Source organism: Homarus americanus, unplaced genomic scaffold (genome assembly GCF_018991925.1).
Source record: "Homarus americanus isolate GMGI-L3 unplaced genomic scaffold, GMGI_Hamer_2.0 scaffold4060, whole genome shotgun sequence".
Classification (NCBI taxonomy): domain Eukaryota; kingdom Metazoa; phylum Arthropoda; class Malacostraca; order Decapoda; family Nephropidae; genus Homarus; species Homarus americanus.
Window position 1 is genome coordinate 11,119,965 of NW_024746161.1, and position 24,343 is coordinate 11,144,307.

General features: G+C 42.3%; 1 protein-coding gene across 3 annotated transcripts in view; it reads left to right on the forward strand.

The window, feature by feature from the left end:
* The first annotated feature begins 332 nt into the window (after positions 1–332).
* Positions 333–24,343, forward strand: part of LOC121878949 — a 97,003-nt gene continuing 72,992 nt past the window's right edge. The window contains exons 1-2 of one of the 3 annotated variants that reach the window (XM_042385402.1): positions 333–378; positions 19,293–19,796. In XM_042385402.1, the coding sequence (XP_042241336.1) occupies positions 19,704–19,796 (93 nt within the window). In that variant the 5' untranslated portion in view covers positions 333–378; positions 19,293–19,703. Of the gene's footprint in view, positions 527–19,292; positions 19,797–24,343 lie in introns of all 3 variants that reach the window. The other 2 variants (XM_042385401.1, XM_042385399.1) reach the window with 2 other exon arrangements.

Consider the following 24,343-nt stretch of genomic DNA (forward strand, 5'->3'; position numbering starts at 1 on the left):
GAACTAGACTACTCGCAGACAGTCTCCCCGCGAACGTTGCCTAAGGACATTGCCTTGAGATACTTCTAAACTCTTTTTCTAACTTTAAACCCACAACCTATATGTTTATTCCTCATTTATATCCTTCTATATCAATGGTATCGATAATGGTTTGTGTTATAAAGGATATGGGTGATAAGGCCGGGAGACAGGGCCGATCTAAGGTAGAAATGGTAGGGGGTGTCGGGACGAAAGGTGGTGAATCCGGGTGTAAGACTGAGGGAAGCGTGGCTGAGTGTGGCGACGTGGGTATACTACATGAAGCTATGACCAGCCAAATCCTGAGTTAGTCTCCCTGGAACCGCCAAGTTTTAAACGTTGCAACTTAGTGATAATCCGGTGAGTGCCCCCTGACAGTGTTTGTGTGAGACGGACTCTGCCTATGTTGGCACACTGGGACACAATTCAGGGCAGGTGAGTGTCTCTGGGAGTGCTTGTGAGAAAGACATACATCCAACGCTGGGACACTGGGACATAACTCGGGCAGGTGAGTGATAGGGACATGACCCCACGTTGGGACATAGACGTTGGGACACAAACAAACTAAGTAAGTGTCTCAGAGAGTGCTTGTGAGGAAAGGACATAGTCTAGGATGGGACACTCAGGCAAGTGCATCTAGGAGTGTTAAGGGGGATACACACACACACACACAAAACAGGTGAGTGAGTGAGTGAGTGAGTGTCTGGGATATTTGTGAGGAGGGAAGGTACACAATAGCTTCACGCTGGGACACTGGGAGACACCAAAACACACACTCAAACAAGTTACTGACAGCTAGAAGTGCTTCAACACCCCCCCTCCTCTCCCTCACACACACACTCAAACAAGTTACTGACAGCTAGAAGTGCTTCAACACCCCCCCTCCTCTCCCTCACACACACACTCAAACAAGTTACTGACAGCTAGAAGTGCTCAACACCCCTCCCCTCTCCCACACACACACACACTCAAACAAGTTACTGACAGCTAGAAGTGCTTCAACACCCCCGCTCTCCCACACACACACACACACACTCAAACAAGTTACTGGCAGTTAAAGTGCTTCAACTTCCCCCCTCTCCCACACACACACACACTCAAACAAGTTACTGACAGCTAGAAGTGCTTCAAACACCCCGCTCTCCCACACACACACACACACTCAAACAAGTTACTGGCAGTTAGAAATTAGCTAACACCCTCCTCTCCACACACACACACACTCAAAACAAGTTACTGACAGTTAGAAGTGCTTCAACACCCCCCCTCTCCACACACACACACACCTCCGACAAGTGCACTGACTGCTAAAGTGCTTCAACACCCCTCCTCTCCCACACACACACACCTCAAACAAGTTACTGGCAGTTAGAAGTGCTTCAACACCCCCTCTCCCACACACACACACACTCAAACAAGTTACTGACAGCTAGAAGTGCTTCAACACCCCTCCTTCTCCCTCACACACACACTCAAACAAGTTACTGACAGTTAGAAGTGCTTCAACACCCCCCCCCCTCTCCCACACACACACACAGACGCTACAGCTGACGATCACGAGGGTTCACGTAAGTACGAAACGTTTGTTGTTTACTCTGGTTTCGTCACTCACACAAACGTTTGACTGAGTGACACGCCTGGTGTTTACACAAAACTTACCTTACTTAGTTTGACGTGTATGTATCTTTTATTTTATTGTGGTTGAATATCTGATAACGTTTTCAATATTCCAAACAAGTTCTATTTCTGAGACCGAGGCAAAGAACACGCTACTCGACCTGAGATAAAATAAATGCCTTAAAAAATGATGTTTAGTTCTCTGAGTACCATAAAATGTCTTCAAGTGCTTAGTGTGATTCTCTGTCTATAGTACAACAATATCTTAAGTGAAATACATCTACGGATTATGAACGTTATGTAAAATATTGTATTTATCAAGTAAACTTTTGTGTGTTAGTGCGACGAAAACTTTAAAATATGTTAATAAAATTTCACCCCAGGTCATTTCATGCATAGTAATGAGCTTTATTAGTAAAGGTTAATATTTGTTATATTTGTATATTCGTAGTTAAGAGAGAGAGTTAAGACCAATGTTGTGGACGTTTCTCTGCCTCACCTATAACACCTGAGGTTAAATTAGTGTTCATTAGGTCAGGTGTAGTTTACCTTAGGGTTAAATTAAGTCTTAGTTTAACTTAGGGCAAAATTTGGTTCGATTAAGTTATATTACATTTAGTTTGGTTTAGGTTAAATTTGTTGGTCATCTTTAAATTCAACTTAGGATTGGCTTAAGTTAGGTTAGGTTAGGTTAGATTGGGTTAGGTTAGGTAACTTTGATTTTGCTTCATTAAAGTAGGGAAGTTAGGTTTAGTTACAGGTTACCTCCACTTAGATTAAACTTTGATTAGGTTAGGTTAGGTAGAAAAGGTAAGACATAACCTAACCTAGATACAGTACGAGTTTGGTTAAGTTAGTTTAGGTTTAATGAGATTAAGGGGAAAGTTAAAATCTTAATTAGACTAGAATTAAGCAAGACTGATCTATTTTTCGTTATCATAATCTACTTTTACGTTATCTCTGTCTACTTTATCTACTTTTTCGTTATCTTTATCTACTTTTTCGTTATTTTTATCTACTTTTTCGTAATCTTTATCTACTTCTTTGATATTTATTATACTCCCCCTATAGTTTCATCCCGCGTAAAAAATAAGGAAAAATAAACAAAGGCAATAAACAAATGAATAAACTATAAGTGATATAAACAAATATCTGTAAAACAAAAGCCGATCATAAAAACAAAATTCGGGGAAATTCTGAATAAAAAACAAAATACTGTCCAATGAAGGAGATTATTAGGAATTATTATAAGTTTTCTTTAATTTATTTTATACGATTGAAGGAAAGAAGAGAGGTGGGAGGGAGGGGAAGGTGAGTGAGAGGGATTATGAAACGAGGAGAAAGGGGACCGAGTGGGTGGGCTGGCAGGTGGTCGAGTGGGAGAGTGAGAGGGATTATGATGTGAGGAGAGGGGGAGGAATAGAGGAAGAAGAAGAAAAGGAAGTGAGATAGGGAGAGGAAGGGAGGGGTGGGAGGGAGGGGAGAGGGGAGGGGAAGGAAGGGGGAGGGGAAGGAGGGGAGAGGGGGGAGGGAGGAGAGGAGAGAGAGAGAGAGGTGTTAGATATGAATGCTCAAGTAACCAGATAAGAACAAGATAACATGATTCATATATATACCGTGTCATCCAATGGGGTGTACAGGATGTAGGTCAGTGTGCTTCACGACACACACACACACACACACACACACACACACACGTTAATCACCTCTTTCTTGCTTCAGTTAATTAGTTTTATCAGTCATTAGCATCAATTAAATTATCTCTTTTTGTGTTTGTGTCTGTTTACGTCATCAAGGTGTGTGTTTACGTCATCACGGTGTGTGTGTTTACGTCATCAAGGTGTGTGTTTACGGCATCAAGGTGTGTGTTTACGTCAATAAGGTGGTTAGTTTGTCTCATTGCAACTGTTCATATATTAACCTTATTATATATGGTGATAATGGCTACATTTTCACCTGATGATAATAACAACAGGTGACACAGGTAAGGTGCACTAATGAGCGTCACACCTTTCATCTTTTGTTTTCATTAAGTTACAAGAATCGTTATCTTTAAATATAGTCAACACGCTTCCTTCCGGATTACCAGAGATACGTTGGTTTAATTTCGAGATATTGGTTGAACCCATTGAGGATGATGGTTTAACCCTTGGAGGATTATGGTTTAACCCTTTGAGGATAATGGTTTAACTCCTTTTAAGATGATGGTTTAACTCCTTTAAGGTGATGGTTTAAACCCTTTGAGGATGATGGTTTAACTTCTTTAAGATGATGATTTAACTCCTTTAAGGTGATGGTTTAAACCCTTTGAGGATGATGGTTTAACTTATTTTAAGATGATGGTTTAACTCCTTTAAGGTGATGGTTTAAACCCTTTGAGGATGATGGTTTAACCCTTTGAGGATAATGGTTTAACCCTTTGAGGATGGTGGTTTAACCCTCTGAAGAGGATGGTTTAACCCGTTGATAATGATGGTTCAAGTTAGATGTTTATGCCCACCACTTGTTTACATATACCAACGTTTGTTTGTCAGTCTCAGTGATTGTCTGCATGTTCCAATGTTTGTTTGTTTGTTTTAGAGGCAAGAATTTATGTATCAACATTCCCAGTGGCGTCTTAATCCACCACTCAATCTACCACTTAATCCACCACTTAATCCACCACTTAATCCACCACTTAATCCACCACTCAATCCACCACTTAATCCACCACTCAATCCACCACTTAATCCACCACTTAATCCACCACTCAATCCACCACTCAATCCACCACTTAATCCAATAAAAATAACAAAACAAAAACAACAACAACCAGAGAGTTTTTAACAAGTAACAACAACAAAAACAGCATTGACAATAACAACAATGCCACAGCAAACGAAACCCAAAACATAAACAACAGTAAAACAAACACATAAAACATAACAAAAACAGAAATAAAACAAAATCATCGAAGCAAAACAAAGAAAGAACAACAACAGTAAAACAACAGAAACAAGAACATGATAATCTTTCCGTGTCTGTGCTGCTGTGACGTCATGTGTGTGTGTGTGTGTGTGTGTGTGTGTGTGTGTGTGTGTGTGTGTGTGAGTTGGCCAGCATTGCTCTTCTGATATCTGGGTCATTAAGACACGTGTTTATACCTGTCCACCACTCACTCCCACAACAAGACACACACCCACATACCCACATACTCCCACTCACCCCACACACCCACACACCCACATACTCCCACTCACTCCACACACCCACATACTCCACTCACTCCCACAACAAGACACACACCCACATACCCACATACTCCCACTCACCCCACACACCCACACACCCACATACTCCCACTCACTCCACACACCCACACACCCACATACTCCCACACACCCACACACCCACATCTATGCTATCTCAACTTAAGCTTATACCAGTACCTGTAATTATAGACATAAACCTGTACCTACACCTGTATTTATATTAATTCTATAACCTGTTCTTAAGTATCTATACCTTCACCTTATTATTACATCTCATTTAATCAACTAACACCCCTTCCCCCTTTCCCCTTCCCCCTCTCCCCCTTCCCCTTCCCTTCTCCCCCCCTTCCCTTCCCCTCTCCTTCCTTCCTTCCCTTCCCCCTTCCCCTTCCCCTTCCCCCCCTCAGGAGACGATACCAACCAGTGTACGAGGAGACACAGGCTTGTATGGCGTGTGGGGAGGTGTAAGGACAGTGGCATTGACCCTCTAACCCAGAGACTGTATACTATGTTATCTAGGTCTTACATATGATGTCTTTTCACTTGAGATGTTTTGGAAAATGTATCTTAAAAAAAGTTCTCAAATACAATGATGATAAAAGATATGGTTATTGGTTAAAAGAAATATTGGGGGGGTTAACGTTACTCTTAGATTGTATAATGGATGGTTAAGGTGGGTAGGGTGGGTAGGGTGGGGTGAGGTAGTGGGGTGGGTAGGATGTGGGGTGGGTGTAAGATGAGTTGGAAAAGAAAGTGATTAAAATGAATGAAGCTTTGATAGTAAGTGACCCTGGCCTCTTAGAATGATTAGATGGTGGTACATACATACATACATACACACATACATACATACATACATACATACATACATACACACATACAGAAGCCAGTGTTTTACTTACGCCTTCAAGACAGAGCCAAACGACACCTTGATATACACCAGGTCGTCCCTACTGCTGTGTGTGTGTGTGTGTGTGTGTGTGTGTGTATGTGTGTGTGTGTGTGTGTGTGTGTGTGTCCCTTGGCCTTAATATACCGCATATCTTAACATTGAATAGAACTCATATCACAGGATGCAATAAAAACACTTCAATACCCCTCTAACATCTTCACTACGACACTACAGCGGCTACAGTAGTGATTATTAGATATACAAACCTAACCGTCAGTTCTCTTGGTGTTATCAGTGACGATATACAGATGAAAAGATAACGTTAAAGTTATTTGTTTTTTTATTGTTCACATTTGATAGCAAGAAAGTGGTGAACTAGAAATATCGAACGTCTCTCTTTCTCTCTCTCTCTCTCTCTCTCTGGGGTAAGAACTCGGGGAGAAGAGGGGAGGGAGGATGGGGAGAGGAGAGGGGAAAGGGGAGGGGAGAGAGACCTTGAATATGTTAGAAGGGGTAAGAACTCGGGGAGAAGAGGGGAGGGAGGATGGGGAGAGGAGAGGGGAAAGGGGAGGGGAGAGAGACCTTGAATATGTTGGGAGTGTGGGGCGTGATGATGGTAAGAGAGAGAGAGAGAGAGAGAGAGAGAGAGAGAGAGAGAGAGAGTTATAAACATTCTCACGGCTCTATTATTAACAGCACTAAACGTCAACATACACACCTCATGTTCAATGTTTCTTCAGCACGACGATAAAGGACGGATCAAATGACCTCAAAATACGGTTAGTTTAACAATGGGAGTCAAAGGTGGTGCCGAATTAGCGTTAAGACTGTGTACAATAATGCGGTGAGCTTATTGATTCTGAGTTATAGAGGGGAGGAGGCAGAGGAGGTTAAGGATTTTTGTAAAAACTTTGATTGTGATTCTGTCTCTCTCTGTCTGTCTGTCTGTCTGTCTGTCTCTCAGCCGTTCAGTCTTAACAATTCACATCAGACTTGTTATCCAGATTCCAGACTGTTCACCTGTTGTCGACTCTTCCTAATTAACTCCCACAGGTGTTTGGACATTACGTGATATTTGTGACAACAGTGACCAGAGGTTGTGTATTGTGTAGGGATTTGTGTGGATGTGTAGGGGTGTAGGGGTGTGTTGGGATGTGTAGGAATGTGTAGAGATGTGTAGGGATGTGTAGGGAGTGTGTGGGGATGTATACAGTTGTGTAGTGATGTGAAGGGATGTGCAGAGATGTGTAGGAAGTGTGTAGGGAGTGTGTAGAGTTGTTTAGGGATGTTTAGGAATGTGTAAGAATGTCTAGGGATGTGTGCTAAATGTTGTGTTTTGTAGATGATTCTGTTTTTGGTGTTTATTTAGTATAATGTTTAATATGATCTGTTATAGTACTTGTTTACGTCACTTGTTTACTTTTAGCTTCAACTGAAAAAAAAAAAATATTGACAGAAAAAAATTGTTGTTAATTTGTTGATGTGGTGTTGTGACTCAACCAGCAGCCAGGTGACATTTTTGGGTTGTAATGGTTGTAAATAAAATTATATTACATATAGGGTGTTGTACTGGTGTTGTAGAATGTGTAAGAGTTGTAAGTCGTAGTGTCCGGATAATTGAAAAAAAAACATATATTAATAAACATTAACAAATAATACTGATATATGACAATTGATATATATTTAATCGGCAAATGATTACAAACATACAAATCACACGGACAATTAGAGACTAAGAGTAAACACAAACAAACAAACAGACTTATACTTGAACACAGGTAGACAGAGCAAGGAAAGGTCAAACAGACAGACAGACGGAAAAACTGTCTAACACACTCCTGACGAAGAAGCCAGGAGTGTGTTAGAGTGTGTGTGTATTGTTACGCCGTCTCTTAATTTACTTAAATATCCAGGTTCTAGTCGTAACCAAACAAAAATAGTGAAGTAAATTAAAAGGGAATAAAAATAAAGTAAACCTTTAAGAATTTAATTAATTAAATATTAACACAATAAAGAGCCTCGTAGGCTGTCACAACAAATTGATTCACCATCGAAACTTTTAAGACACAAATGATACTAAACATCGAAACATCAAAAGAATAAAAATAAAGTATTGGATTACGTTAACACTGCATAAACATATAAAAACTATCACTGAAATTAACTAACGTGAAACAACACTGAATTACTTAAATGTAACGAAGCAAATACTGATGGACATAAACAGAGACATAAATAGGTACTCACATAGATATACCACATTGGTGGCGACAGGAACAACACAAATAAATTAAGTATAAGTAACAGGTGACGAGAGTCACTCAAAGGATGTGAACTGTATGACAAGAAGACTGAACTAGCTCCGTCAACAGTTGGTGGGTCCTATATATAAGGTCGGCTCCCGCCACGCGACCCGCCGGTGGGTCGTTTAACGATGCAGATGGTCGTTAGAGCAACACAGAATGCTTGTTACAATACAAAATGGGTTTGAACAAATATTAACAGTTAAAACCTTAACAGCACAGGGTAAGGTGACTAGATTATATAATAGTAAATACAACACATCATTACAGGAATAATATGGAACATGGGAGCATGTTATATAAAAAAAAATAGAAAAATACGACACGGTGGTAACAGTATGTATGTATGTATGTATCTTCCTGCATGAATACAGCATTTGGTCCATAGTCGAGTCCTTGGTTCAGCCCATCCCAAAGAAGGGTGACCATTCTAATCTCTCTAACTATCGCCCCATTGCCCTAACTTCATCCCTCTCTAAGATTTTCGAAAACTATCTTGAACTCCCATTTTCTCCGTCTCCTTGAACGCCATTCTCTTTTATCGGATCACCAGTATGGCTTTCGCCAGGCGAGATCTACTGGTGATCTGCTCTCCTACTGCACCTATCTTTGGTCATCCTCTCTAAGGGATTATGGGGAAACTTTCGTTGTGGCCCTCGACATCTCCAAGGCACTTGACAGGGTATGGCACAAGTCTTTGTTTTCTAAACTTCCCTCCTATGGTTTCTTTCCCCACTTTGTTCTCTAATCTCTAGCTTCCTGGAGAACCGATCCATGGCAGTTGTTGTCGAGGGATCGATCTCTCGCCCTTTCTCTACCAATAGTGGCGTCCCACAGGGTTCTGTTCTTTCACCTACTCTCTTTCTTCTTCTTATAAAAAATTTACTCCACACTACAACTAATTCTATTCATCCTTACGCTGATGATTCTACTCTTCACTCTTCTTCACATTTTCCCCTTCCCCCTAACTCTCAAACTAGATCTGTCTCTAGAGCTGACATCATTACATTTATCAATGCGGATCTGTGCAGCATCTCCGAATGGGTAGGTAGAAACTTGGTTAAATTCATTTCTTATAAAACTCACTATTTCCCAATTACACTTCCAAATTAGATGATCTCCCTCCAATCACATTTCAGGATGCTATCATTCTGCCATATTCTAAAATAGATATGCTTGGCCTCACCATTTCCTCTAATATGTCATGAAAGCCACACATCCTCAACATTGCTGAAGCTGCCTCCCGAAAGCTTGGAATGCTGTACAGATGCCGTAGCTACTTCACTTCTGAGCAGTTGCTTCAAGTATATAAGGGATTCATTCGTCCTAACTTGGAGTACTGCTCTCATATCTGGGGTGGCTCTTCTTCTTTCCAACTGTTAGATAGATTGGAATCAAAGGCATTTCGTCTTATTAACTCTCCTCTTTTAGTTGACAAACTTTCTTCCCTTTCTCTTCGCCGCAATGTTGCTTCACTCTCTCTCTTTTACAGGTACTTTAACGGGCAATGTTCGGTGGATTTGGCATCCTGTGTACCGCCGGCAAGGAATATTTTGTGGAGTGTTTGGTAAAAGTTTTGGGTTCTCACAGTGACCAGATAAGACGAGGGCATTTGGCATTGAACGCCCCTCCCCTACAAGCATAATGAACACGTCCTTTTTACGTCCGTAGTGACAGTATGTACTGTACCACTTGCTGGAGCTTATTTACATGGAGATGGGGAGGTCAGGGCACGAGAGAGAGAGAGAGAGAGAGAGAGGGTGGTAAGGTGGTGTAAGGAGTAAGTGAGAATAAGGAAGGAGAGGATGGAGAAGGGAAGTGTGAAGTGATGCCACCATTGGACTTGGGAATGACACTGTGGTGATAAAGTCTTCTGGTGGTTTGTTTGTGATGGCGGGAATGGCAACAGTGTCACATCGTAGAAGCACTTCACTGGCGGGTTAAAAAAGGTGGGTTGGTTGATCAGCCTTGTAGATCACGGCCGTCACGGGGAGGAGTATTCTTGGACACTGACGACGCTACCACAACCACTGTCCTGAACTTTACAAAGCCAGTGATGGTGTATTACCAACAGCTGATGAGGATATTCTTCTCCTACTTATGTCTGGGTATAAATAAAGAGGTTAAGTTGGAGAGTTTGTAAGACATCTAAGCACAAGCCAAGCATTAAACGAGAGTGAGCAGATTTCATCTAAGCCGTCACCACAAAGTGTGCACGAGAATGTACACAAGTCTCTCCTCGTTGCGTAGTCTCAGGAGGACGCCCACACGCAGCTTAGGAAAGTAAAAGTATCACTTCACAGCTCTGATCCTAATCCCAGTTGTCCTTAAGACTCAGAAAGTCTCTTGAGGAGAAGGAGAAATGATCCTTGACCGGGGCGCAGTGAGGAGCGCTCGTGACAGACCCTCAGTGGGAGTCGAGGCCTGGCTGACCCTTCATACAGGTGAAAAGCCGCACTAGATAGCGCCCTGACACTGTATGTGGGAGGGGCGGGCCGGACGTAGGCTACAGGCGGTGTTGGCCACGAGGTCCACAACAACACTCTGCAGTTGTGATAATTCCCGGCAGCTATACTTGGCTCCCCTTTATAGTTCAAATTTTTTTTTATAGTATAAGTCGTTTAGAATTATAATGACATTTACATAATTAATTTGGAAGAAGTGCAATTGTTAGCTGGAGTCCTCGTAACCCGCAAGAGATAAAGCAACACGAGCAGGACCAACAGTGGAGGAGATTTACTCTGAGGACGCGTATGAAAATAACTTACAGATGCAAAGTTATGCAGAGAGCGAGACCAGAAGAGACAGTCATTGGCTGATACACGAACAGATAGAGGTGACTAATGACCCACAACCAAGTGAATGGACGAGAGTGGATAATGAAGGATGAATAAAATCCACGTGTGCATCGTGCAACATAAAAAAAAAAATAAACAAACAAACAGCTTGATATGTTTTTTTATGTATATTTAAACACATAGATCAGCTGATGTCCTTGGTGCTCCGACGGTGAACACGACGGGGCGTTTGGACGCTCTAGACAACAACTACAAGAAGTTTGGTGTTTGTGTCAGCCGAGCGACACTACGGCTTTTAGGGAAGAGTTATGAGGTGCACAGCCGAGGAGTCAGAGAGAGAGAGAGAGAGAGAGAGAGAGAGAGAGAGACTTTGCAATATACACTGAATTACTTTCTATAAATATTTATTTCTCAACAACAACAACAACAACAACAGCAACAACAACAACAACAACAAATCGAAGTAACAAAAAAGTTCCTCCTGTTCCACAAACAATATAAGTCAGGTCATGAAAGGTTAATGACACATCTACCTTTGGGTTCAACTTACCTGATTGTATTAGTGGCAGCTTATGAGTTACCAACTTACCATGGTGCTTGTGTCAGCTTAAAGGTGCCATGGTGCTTGTATCAGCTTAGTATTACCGTGATGCTTGTGTCAGCTTAAAGGTACCATGGTGCTTGTGTCAGCTAAGTGTTACCGAGGAGCCATGAATTTTAAGTCAGCTTAATGTTACCGTGGTAATTTGTATCAGCTTAAAGGTATATTACTTTCGTGTGGTATTAAGCCGACTGTGGCGCTTGCGTCAGCTTAATGAGGTATGTGGCCTCTTGTGGTGGTATATTGACCATTCTACTTGTGTCAGCTTACTCACCGTGTCAGCTTAATGAGATATTTACTTTCAGGTATTTCTAAGCTGTTCGTGTTAGTGTCAGTGCACCGCGGCGCGTTTGTAATTGTCAGCACTACTTTCTCTCTCTCTTTCTCTCTCTCTCTCTCTCTCTCTCTCTCTCTCTCAGTTATTTGCGTGTCTCTTTCCCCCCTGTTCGTCTACTTTTTCTTTCTCTCTAATTGATTTATTGTTGTTTTTGTTTCGTCTTCAGTGTTATTGTATGTGATTATCTTAGGGTCTTACTTGATTCTTTGTTTACATCGAGTCTTTATTTTTCTATCTATTTTTATGGTTATCGTACTTTTTTTTTGCATTGTTGTCGTACTCTTTTTTATGGTTATCGTACTAACTTTATGTTTCTGGTAGTGTGGGTGGGTGGTGAGGGGGCTAGGGAAAGAGAGAGAGAGAGAGGGGTAGGAGGGTGTGGGTGTGACATGCTGTGTGGGTGTATGTGTATGTAGGGGGGGGGGGGGGGATGGAAGAATCTATTTGATTTTGGTGAAAGTAGGTCATAGGTCAAGGTCATAAGTTAGCCCCAGGTCCGGGAGTTGTTTTATGACGATAATATTTTGGTGTTCCTGGCTGTCACGGTGCTGGTGTTTGTTATGGTGTACGCGCTTACTACCTACACTGTGATATATGGTTTAATTCCACGGGTTTGTTGAGGTTTATTTCAAGAGTACTAAATGGATGGGTAGTAGTAGTAGTAATAGTATCTCCTGTACTGTAATGGCAGACGAGTACTATTTCCCCGCTGCCAGATCAAACGAGGAACTTTAATTTATTTTAAGCTTACAAGTACGAGAACTGTGACTGAGGGCTTGTTGAAGTACCATCTTAACTACGACACTTTATTATGGCTTCATAGAATATCTTTGAACGTACACAAGGAAAATGGGTATATATATTATCTTTATTATTGTTGTTTTAGATATTAAGTCTTTTGTAGCCAAGGTGTGCGTGTGGGTGATTGTCACTGTGGCGTAGCGGTCAGTAAACACAGTCACCCATCAGAAGAATGGCCAAAGGACCTATCCCCATGTATAGGGTGACACCGTGAACCTGTTTCTTTACGCCATTTGCCTCTGTCTATCCTGACAGTAATTGGGAACCTGGATGTTAATCGATTCGCGGATTGTGTTTCGGCGTAATGGTTAGGTTAATCAGGGTTTATTCCTTGACACTGGGTCATACTGTTCGTTAATTCAGGGTTGTGGTTGTTTTGTGGTTGCGGGACAGCTTCTACCACCTGCAACAAATTCACGCCTTGACCACGAGGGGTTTAATTGGTAATTCTCACTTCTCTAGTTGTCGGTGCATTTTTTATTCATGGGTTGGCATTACACGTTGAAATATCCGTTCCTTTGGGGGTCGTACGTGTGATTTGCTTCGCTCTCCTGGTAGTGATGGGAGAGATGAAATAACGTAGTAACTTCACCTCTCACCTCCCCTCTCCTCTCCTCTTCTCTTCCTCCTCTCCCTTTTCCCCTTCCTTCTCTTCCTCCTCCCCCCCCTCACCTACCTTCTCCTCCCTCCTCCTCCCCCTCCTCCTCCTCCCCCTTCCTTCTCTTCCTTCTCTCCTTTTCCTCTCCTCCTCTTCCTCAATCAACAATGCCCCCCCCAACACATCTGGTACCCTCTGATTGCTCTTCCATTTGTTTGTCAACTCTTCCACTGTCATGGTCTAAGCTTACCGTCCCAGTTGATGGCACTTCCTAGGGCCACACTACCTCCCTGGCCACACTACCTCCTCACTATCTCGAGTCACACTACCTCCCTCAGGCCACACTATCTCTCACACTATCTCGAGTCACACTACCTCCTGGGCCACACTATCTCAGGTCACTACCTCCTCGGGCCACACTATCTCGAGTCACTACCTCCCTCAGGCCACACTATCTCCACACACTATCTCCACACTCGGGCCACACTATCCCGAGTCACACTATCTCCCTCAGGACACACTTCCTCCCTAGGGCCACCTCCCTCCCTCCCTCAGGACACACTTCCTCCCTAAGGCCACACTCCTGTGTGTTGGAGGAGGACTTGCCTGTGTGTTGGAGGAGAGACAGTGTGTGTTGGAGGAGGAGACAGTGTTGCCTGTGTGTTGGAGGAGGGAGACAGTGTTGCCTGTGTGTGGAGGAGGACAGTGTTGCCTGTGTGTTGGAGGATAGTGTTGCCTGTGTGTTGGAGGAGGAGACAGTGTTGCCTGTGTGTTGGAGGAGGAGACAGTGTTGCCTGTGTGTTGGAGTGTTGCCTGTGTGTTGGAGGAGGAGACAGTGTTGCCTGTGTGTTGGAGGAGACAGTGTTGCCTGTGTGTTGGAGGAGGAGACAGTGTTGCCTGTGTGTGTGGAGGAGGAGACTAAACACACTCCTCCACATCTCCTCTGACAACTTAGTCCAAACATGCTTATCCAGACCTCTTCATCCAACCTCATAATATTGGCAAGAAAGGTCATCCCCCTCTCTCTCTCTCTCTCTCTCTCTCTCTCTCTCTCTCTCCTTCATTCTTTCTCTCTTTATCTCTCTTCCTCTCCCCCTCGTCCCTATCTCAACAACTACCCTTCAGACACACTCATTCTCTCCTCCTCCTCCTCCTGCCCCTCCCCTCCCACCCCCTGCCCTTCCTCCTGCACCCCCCCCCCCCCTGCCCCCCCCCCCTCTGCCCCCCTTCCTCCTGCCCCCCCTAAACACGTCAAGTATCTACTCCACACAACAACACTCAACAAACTGTAATAATTTTTTTCTTAAGCAATATAAACAACAACAATGTTTACTAAATCAACAACCTGACTGTACTCAAACAACAGTATTACCAACTCAACATTACAGCCACTACCTCCAATCAGTATTACCAACTCAACATTACAGCCACTACCTCCAATCAGTATTACCAACTCAACATTACAGCCACTACCTGTTAATTAAGAACCTGTCCTATAGAGATATCGCTAATGCACCTTAACTCTTAAATAGGTGAAGTGAGCATGTGAGTGAAGGGTGTCCGTGGCCTGGATCTGGTACCACTGCCCACTCACTCCCACTCGTCTTGGCAATACTTTTTTTTTCCCCAGGTGGTATAAAATGATGTAATGCCTTAATGGGTGTATAGGTAGGTGTAATGGGAGTGGGGTGTTTTTTTCCCAGGTGGTTTGCATTCTAATAATGGTTTATGTATAAGATTTATGGTTTAATATTAAGGTTATGGGTTTATTAAAGTGGTTTGAGATGAAGTCATTGACCCGGTTTAAATATTAAGCTTTATCGTGTCCATATAGAGCTTACAGTAAATACTGTCAGAGGAATACACAATGCTTTATTCTCACTCTCTCTCACTTTCTCTCCCTTTTTCTTTTACTTTCTCTCTCTTTGTTTTGTCTTGGTCTTTCTCATTATTTAGATTTTTACTCTTTTTCCCTTTCTTTTTTGTCTCTCTCTCTCTCTCTCTCTCTCTCTCTCTCTCTCTCTCTCTCTCTCTCTTCGGAAACAACTAAACAATACCAACCAACAATCATACACAGGTTAGTGGTTGTCAGGTGACGTCATAGCAACACGGGGTCAAGTCTTAACAATAATTAATCGTCTTACTGAGGTCAACACTTAACATATTATTTCCTTATGTTTTATGCACACGAGAGAGAGAGAGAGAGAGAGAGAGAGCTGATTACACAAAATATTTCACTGCTGAGAAAATGATAATATATAATTATAATCTGGTCGATAATAAGAGAGATATACCAACAATTGAAACTAAAATAATATTAATAATTTGCAACGAAACCACGAAAAAAACCCGAAACCAAACACCAAAAAAAACGGGATAGTGTACAAAAAAAAAAAATGAAACGCGATATTTAAACTCGATCATCTCGGGTAAAATAAATTCCCTTTGTCTAAATGAACAATATATGTGTGATGTAGTTTTCTTATGGTGTTTTATGGTGTTAATACCTATACGATTCCCCTACCGAACATCATAATAGGGCCATAGACGCCATAATAAACGCCATAACAGACGCCATAAAGGGTGTTGTGAGCACAGTACCACGTATTTATTATTTTTAACCTGACGAAGGAATAGACTAATATGTTTGTGTCAGGAATGAATGTCAGGAGGAGACGAGAAGTGTCAGCAGGCGACGGAGGCTGACTTGACTCACGACATTCCGGCGCCAACACCTGCTACCTCAGCATTGCCACCTCCCTTACCTCCCTCACACTCTCTCTCCATCTCTCCCTCACTCTCTCCCTCCCTCACACACACACACCCTCTCCCTTCCTCCCTCCCTCACACTCTCTCTCCATCTCTCCCTCACTCTCTCCCTCCCTCACACACACCCTCTCCCTTCCTCCGTCCCTCACACTCTCTCTCCATCTCTCCCTCACTCTCTCCCTCCCTCCCTCCCTCACACTCTCCCTCCCCTCCCTCCTCCCTCACACTCTCCCTCCCTCCCTCACACACTCCTTCACACCTTGCTGCTAACCACGGCTGACTATAATTAATTAATCGCGATAGGTTTTAACAAGTGTATGGGGGTTTCTCGCCTATCTCTCGTTTCTGTCTGTCTGTCTGTCTGTGGCTGTCTGTCTGTCAGTTTATCAATATATCTACTTATTATGTATTTAATAATTTGTCTTCCTTTTTCCTTTATTTCTATTCTTTCTTCGGTTTATATTATCTACAAGTTTATCCATTCCTTCTTCACAGTCTTTCGTTATCTCTACTCTTTCTCTCCTCTTACTGTCTCTTGGTCTGTCTCTCTTGTCATTTTCTCCATCTCTCTGCATGTTTCTTATCTCCTGTTTTCTCTCCATGGAAGTGGTTAAAGAAGGGAGAAGTTTGTTTTATTTTTCATTCGTTCTCTATCAATTCTTCTTCTTATTGTTTTATGTTATTACTAAATTATTGTTATTGTTATTATTCTCTGTTGAATTTCACCCTACAGGTTACATTGGTTACTGATATCACCTTGTGGGTCCGTCAGTCTTTCTGTATGTGAACTAAAATATAACTCAAAACTGATGCGATAATTTGAATGAAACCTGTGTGAGACGAGATGAAAAAAAAAACCAATATTTAACCACGGAGAAAGTTGGTCAAACAGGCCGAGGTCAATCTTAGGTCAAGGTGAAAATTATGCCCTGGTATCCAACTGAAGTCTTTGCCCGTCACTATACGAATATTGAAGAGGGTTTAAAAAAAATATCAAGAACTTCGGCTAAGATTGTCACTGGTATGATGGATGGTGCGTTTGGGGAGTGACAGCCTCATCAAGGGCATATTAGCACTCATTAACACATGCTATATACAGTATTGGCTTCATTCAGTGACTAATCCACAGCTTAACCTCCCGCCCGCGTCAACAGGTCCACTGTGTATCAATCCGAGTGACTTGAAACTCACTTATACGCACTGAAGAATGATTATGGTAGCGTTTTAATTCACTTTCTTTATTCGAAGTAACTGTAATTACATAATGTCGCATTGCAAGGAAATTTGTGAAAAATATGCTCAAGTTTGGGATGATTTACTTAGTCGAGACGGACAAACCCGCTCATGTACACCCACTAAAAAATTATTCGGCACTCTTACGGCGTGATACAATATGACCCGGGTGCCGAATAGGAGACATCACTTCCTTTCATAATTATCGTCACACGTCAACAACTCAACAACAACAACAATAATAATAATAATAATAATAATGAACACTATCCTTGCTGCCACCACCATCGCAATCATCGTCACTATCATCATCATGTCACACTCATCATCATCATCATCATCATCATCATCAGTTATAGTCCACCACAATTGGCATATCAGCTCATCTACTCATAAAAGCCAGCCAAGAGACTTACAGTAGATCTTAACAATTTACCTGAGTACATATTCAAATGAACCTGTCACACACACACACACACGCACACACTACCTGGCTAAGTTACTCAGTTCCACAAACTCTTCAACTCAACTTCCAGGATCGGTAAACAGCACAACTTAGCTCCGTCCGTTCTCTCAGCCTATACGGACAGATAGGTTGATGTCTTGTCTTGAAAGGTAAAGTTACTTGTCCTTAGTGGTATAAATCTAAGGACGTAATTTCGACGCCATTCTGTCCGTGAGTTAGTTTTGATGTTTTTACTGGCCAGAGGGAAAAAATAACCATCTCGTGGCAGTCGTGTTGATTCAAAGCCAGATTCATTTTAATTCAGACATCGTTTACTACTGAACCTCACAAACGAACTTAACTGAAGGAAGTTTAAGATAGTTTATACTTTAACTGACTTATTATTACACACACAGTAAACACAAGGTAACCAATACATTCTTAAAAACAAAAGCAAACCATGAAACAAAAGACTAGGCAATGTTAAGTAGTTCCCCCTATCCTAACATCTTTTATTAGGATCTCCTTATTAAATCCTTCTATAACTTACTACCGTCATCCTCCTCTTGAACATCAGTGTTTATATAATTAAGTATGCCATATTTGTTATTGGCATTTGTGAAAGTTTATGGTTTGTCATGATAAGACCTGAAGTATGGGTGATACCTCCTCCTCCTAGAATCTTTATGTTGTGTGGGTGATGGGATGATGATAGCGTTGAATATTACGTCCGGTTTGTATTTTATGGCAATACTGAGGGAACCAAGTTGGCTACACCTCACTTAGCTATGTGTAAGAGCGAGAGTTTTTTTTTAATGTTTTATTTGGATGTTAGTAGTAGGATAATCAGAAAAGAAGAAAGATCAAGAAAAAAGGGAAATCAGAAATCATGAAGCTTGTTAAAACAGTCTTACAGTCTTTGAGAGTTGGTGGCATAAACGAGACAATAATCAAAAGAGACAATTGATGAAACTTTAAAGAGAGTAAGAGTTGTAATACTGATGAGTTAAGGGATCTCAACAAGTGACCCAATTGTGTAAAAATGAGATGGTAAAGTGCTCTTCCTATTCCTCCATACATACTTGGTCAGTGTGAACAAGAGGGCGTCACCCACTTTGTGTTTTGGGATGTTGAACACCCAGGAGCATTAAGGTAACGATAGACACAACAGAAGTATTAAACATTCACAGTGAGGAGAGGAAAAGCTGAAGCTGATGAAAATAATGTCAGGGTTGTATAGGCAGCAGAGATGATTTATAGAGGGGGAGAAAGTTAAGAGTTTCTGTAAGGAAGAGTGGATTAGGTTTAGTTATTTGTTAGTGTAAGTGAATAAGATCAAGATTGGTATTCCAGCCTTGAATTCAGTACTGGAGGGAGATCTACACTCTTATGGCGGTTATGGGTCGAACTTATATGAGGACTATTAGACAAAGACTGTTTAACTCTTCCTCCTTCTCGCATCTTTTTCGTTTACTAGGAGGAAAAACTTCGTTATAGCCCATGATAGTAATGTATGTGTCCTAAATTATACTGCTACAGATACAAACTCCACCAGCGTCAGTAATCTTAAGTTCAATGTAATATTTCTTTCTGTATGTAACTAACCTTCGACTTCTTTCTCTTTTTCAGGGTTGACGCGAGTCTTGAAGGTGTCGACCAGGTGAAGGACAGTTAATATCACTTCCCATTCACCTTCGCCAAGAGAGTAGTAATTCTGGTAGACGTGGATCACCTCAACAAAGCACGAGTCAGTGGGATCAAGTTGCTGGCTGGTCGGTGGTGATTGTCGTTCCTCGTTTGCTTACTGTCCTTGTGGCCGACGACCGCGCCTCACTCGTATGGGGTTCGCCTATATAAATCTAACCTAGACACAAACACACACCTCTAGTTCTTCTAGATATATATTTCAACTCCAGTGGCATTTATGCTCGTGAAAATGAAGGAAAACTTTTAAACAGCTCTTACGTGAAGTACAGTAACAACTAAAGAAAGATTCTCGTTGAAAAATGTATACGCTGAGAGACTAACAAACACAGAAAGATGAACATTTTAGCCAAGTGTGACAAGATGGAGAGGTGTGTGAGATTGTTGTGTGTGGCGCTGCTGCTGGCGGCTCTCCCCGTCCTCGCTAAGGTAAGTACTCATGAGCCTCTTCTTGTATTTGTACTCTACCCTAAGTTATACAAGTACCATGTTACCCAAGGACTGCTGTAACTTTGTCTATTGTACTCCAAGTGTGTTGGTTCCGTGTTACAAAAGTACTCACTTGTTTTGCCTGCTGTCACTGAGCGAACATCGGTCTAAATAAGACTTGAGCAGCGTGATGTAGGACCGAACACCATTACAGACACGCTCAGTGATCACGCGACAGATGAGCTGCCTAACTAGTGGTGTGGTGAGTAATAGTGCCCTGGCAGGTGAGAGAGTGACCCACCTGGCGGCAAAAGAAGTCTGGTATTTTAAGTAAGGTACTAAATAGGTTAATAGGGTAAGAGCCCACCTGTTCGACCTACCCCTCGGCTGCCCCCGTTCCGTCAGGCCTCCTCTACATTTCTCGGTTTATATTCGCAAATTTTGTATTTTGCTTCCTGATACAAACTTCAGCCGTGTTGATGCGAAGTACAAAAAACAGAGACAGCAACACAAGCAACATCGCTTAAGAGCTTTCGTCAAGTTTAAACACGTGTTGCAACATACACCTGTTTATGATTATAAAGGTTTGTTTTGGACGGGATATTATGATGCAACGTTTGTTAACAGTAACATTTACGGTGTCAGCAGCTGTGGTAGTTTATGTGAACGAGGTCATATGACTCATGTGTGTAGCCCGCAGGTTAGAGATAGAACACAACTTATACACAACGATGTGAACCACATTGAATGTTCCCTCGAGTACAGAGATGGACTGTTGTTAACGTCATGTGGAGTCCTCGCTACTGACTACAAACGCCGTAGGTGGAAAGACAGCTGTTTGTGCAGAAGGAATCCACAAACATGAAGAAAAGATCAAAGAGTGATGAGTAAATTCCTTATCACCACAATTATATTATGTTTATAAAGGTCAGATCCTGTGGAGATAAATGTTGCAAAAATAATCTAATGTTAGTTATTTCTCTTTTCTAATTGGTAAAGTGAGAACCCAGAAGGCAGCTGCACGCACACACACACACACACACACACACACACACACACACATTAAGAGAGAGTATCATAGGTTGGATCAGAGTCAAAGACCAGCAACAGATAGAGACGTTTAACTTATTGGTCTCCTGTTGGTGTATGTTGGTGTATGTTGGTGTATGTTGGTGTGTGTTGGTGTATGTTGGTGTGTGTTGGTGTATGTTGGTGTGTGTTGGTGTATGTTGGTGTGTGTTGGTGTATGTTGGTGTGTGCTGGTGTATGTTGGTGTATGTTGGTGTGTGTTGGTGTATGTTGGTGTATGTTGGTGTATGTTGGTGTCATGTTGGTGTCATGTTGGTGTCATGTTGGTGTCATGTTGGTGTGGTGTGTGGGTGTATGTTGGTGTGTGTTGGTGTATGTTGGTGTGTGTTGGGTGTATGTTGGTGTGTATGTTGGTGTATGTTGTGTGTGTTGTGTATGTTGGTGTGTGTTGGTGTATGTTGGTGTATGTTGGTGTATGTTGGTGTGTGTTGGTGTATGTTGATGTATGTTGATGTATGTTGGTGTATGTTGGTGTATGTTGGTGTATGTTGGTGTATGTTGGTGTGTGTTGGTGTATGTTGGTGTATGTTGGTGTATGTTGGTGTATGTTGGTGTATGTTGGTGTGTGTTGGTGTATGTTGGTGTATGTTGGTGTGTGTTGGGTGTGTTGTGCATGTTGGTGTATGTTGTGTATGTTGGTGTGTGTTGGTGTATGTTGGTGTGTGTTATGTTGGTGTGTGTTGGTGTATGTTGGTGTGTGTTGGTGTGTGTTGGTGTATGTTGGTGTGTGTTGGTGTATGTTGGTGTATGTTGGGTGTATGTTGGTGTATGTTGGTGTATGTTGGTGTGTGTTGGTGTATGTTGGTGTATGTTGGTGTATGTTGGTGTATGTTGGTGTGTGTTGGTGTGTGTTGGTGTATGTTGGTGTATGTTGGTGTATGTTGGTGTATGTTGGTGTGTGTTGGTGTATGTTGGTGTGTGTTGGTGTATGTTGGTGTATGTTGGTGTATGTTGGTGTATGTTGGTGTACGTTGGTGTCATGTTGGTGTCATGTTGGTGTCATGTTGGTGTCATGTTGGTGTATGCATATTATACATACAGTGTTAAGGTTACCACTAATCACCGGTCCTGGATGGCCTTCCCCTCCGAGTTAAACACACTGATGAACTATACGCAGGTGTTGACGGGTCACCAGGCCGTAATGGTCACTACTGGGTGTTCCATACTGGGGTTTAAGACCAATTGATATCTTATTTCTTAGGTCTTTCATCACTCTGATTACATGATTTATCAACTGTTTTGTTTATTCTCTTTGGTGTTTTATGTTTATGTTTTGTGGGAGTGATAGGATATGCACATACATACATACATACATACATACATACATACATACATACATACATACATATATAATATTAATAAACAACCTGAGAGACGTCACGCTAGGCTTCATGATAAGAATGATTAGGTCACATGTTTGTCGTTAGGTTAGGTTAGGTTAGGTTAGGTTAGGTTAGGTTAGGTTGTTGAGGTTCAGGTTTTACGAGAAGAGATTGTAGTCACTAACAGACGTACAGGACAACGAAGGAAGAGTCATCTAAAAATTTGTCTAAGTCATCTGCATAATTAGATAAACACTTTAACCCGTTATGTACTAGGGTCTCTGTGTTGAATAAAATCATCTGACGTTAACCAAATAAAATATCAAAAGTATTCGACCCCGCAGTAAAGGTGTTAACGGAGATATTTTATAAATGAGGAATAAGCAAGAGGGAAATAGCTTGAGGAAGAGAGAGAGGCAGCCCTCCACCCTGACTTACTCACCCAGTCATATCAAAACACTTTTCACGGTCTCTCAACTCCCTACGACCTTGAGAGCCTCTGGGGGCCGCCTGTGTGTGTGTGTGTAAGTGTGTGTAAGCTTACGCAGTGTACCTTCGCTCTCAACCTCGAAGGGAGTGAAAGGTACTACTACTACTACTCTTCCTGGACCTTGGTGCTGATCCTTGTTTGAATGTCCCATCGTGGCCAGGTCTTTCCCACACCCATCCACCTAGTACCCCATCTCCCTACACCCACCCTCCCCCCCCCACATCTATGACCTTCCTACACTTTTACGTGGCGTGTGATACCCCCTACCCTCCCTCCCTCCATCTGACAATATTAGTCTTATTATAAACTGTTTGTCTCCTACTGTTGCTCACACTCTGCTTGCCCTGCTGACTCGGCACTTCTTCAGGGGCGAGAGACGAGAGGCGTATCAGAGCCAGCCATTCCGTAAACAGGTGGTGAGGCGGCGTACACCAGACAGGGGGAAACATTACTCACTAAGGCCGTGACTCCCGTGTTAAGAGGCAGAAGGTGGTGGTGAAGAGAGGCACTACTGTTGTGTGTGTGTTCCCTCGTGTTCAACAAATATCATGGCTGACAACTCCAAGATTGACAATGTTAACGAAGTGTCGCTCGTCAGGTGATATAGATATTCATCAGGTGTTCGTCAGGTGAGGTGAAGGTGTTCTCTTAACCCCAGACGGAGACCCATGGATATCACCAGACACCACCCCGACAGGATTTTAAGAATCATTTAACCAAACACACCCAAACTCAACCGAGGTTTAGCTACTTGAGTTGTGTTAAGGTCGATGGCAGTATAGGTCTCGGAGGAGGGATACAGTAAACAGCTCCACCAGGGCCAAACATTATGACCTTCCTTCCTTCCTTCCTTCCTTCCTTCCTTCCTTCCTTCCTTACGACTCTTCAACAACTATAAGATCATTCAACACGTATTATATCTTATAGTAAACAGACAAGTCATCAATACGTAAGAGAGATACATCGCTCTGGTTTTCGCCTTGATGATCTAGACACACCTGCTGTTACCAGGATTTGGCGGGAGGTTGTATTAAAAAACAAACATTCAATTCTTTATATATACCACGCCTAGAGAGTCACAAATCAATATGACACAATGGATGAAGGATTTTGACAACCCTAACTAGATAATAGGATTCGAGGTGTTCATTTTGACATTCATTGGAGAGAGAGAGAGAGAGAGAGAGAGAGAGAGAGAGAGAGAGAGAGAGAGAGAGAGAGAGAGAGAATGATGGCTCGAAAACATAAGAAAAATGTCGAGAAAAGTGATGATGAAGTGAAGGAAAGTAAAAGGCATCAATGTGAGGAACATGAGGAAACACTGTGGAGGAGAGGGAGGAAGAGGAACAGGAGGAGAGGGAAGGAGAGGAGAAGGAAGAGAAGGGGGAGTAGAGGGAAGAGGAAGAGAGGAAGAAAGAAGAACAGGAAGAGAGAAGAGAAGGGGGAGGAGAAGGTGAACAAGTAATCGATAAGCAGCTAAAAATAAATCCACTTTCATTATATTCAACTCATAACAGGACAGCCATCAAGGAGAGAGAGAGAGAGAGAGAGAGAGGGGGGGGACGGACCAATTGTAATCATAAGGGAAGGTGACAAGATTGTGGTGACGGGAGAGGTGAAGGCAAAGAGTTGGGTAAAACAGCGGA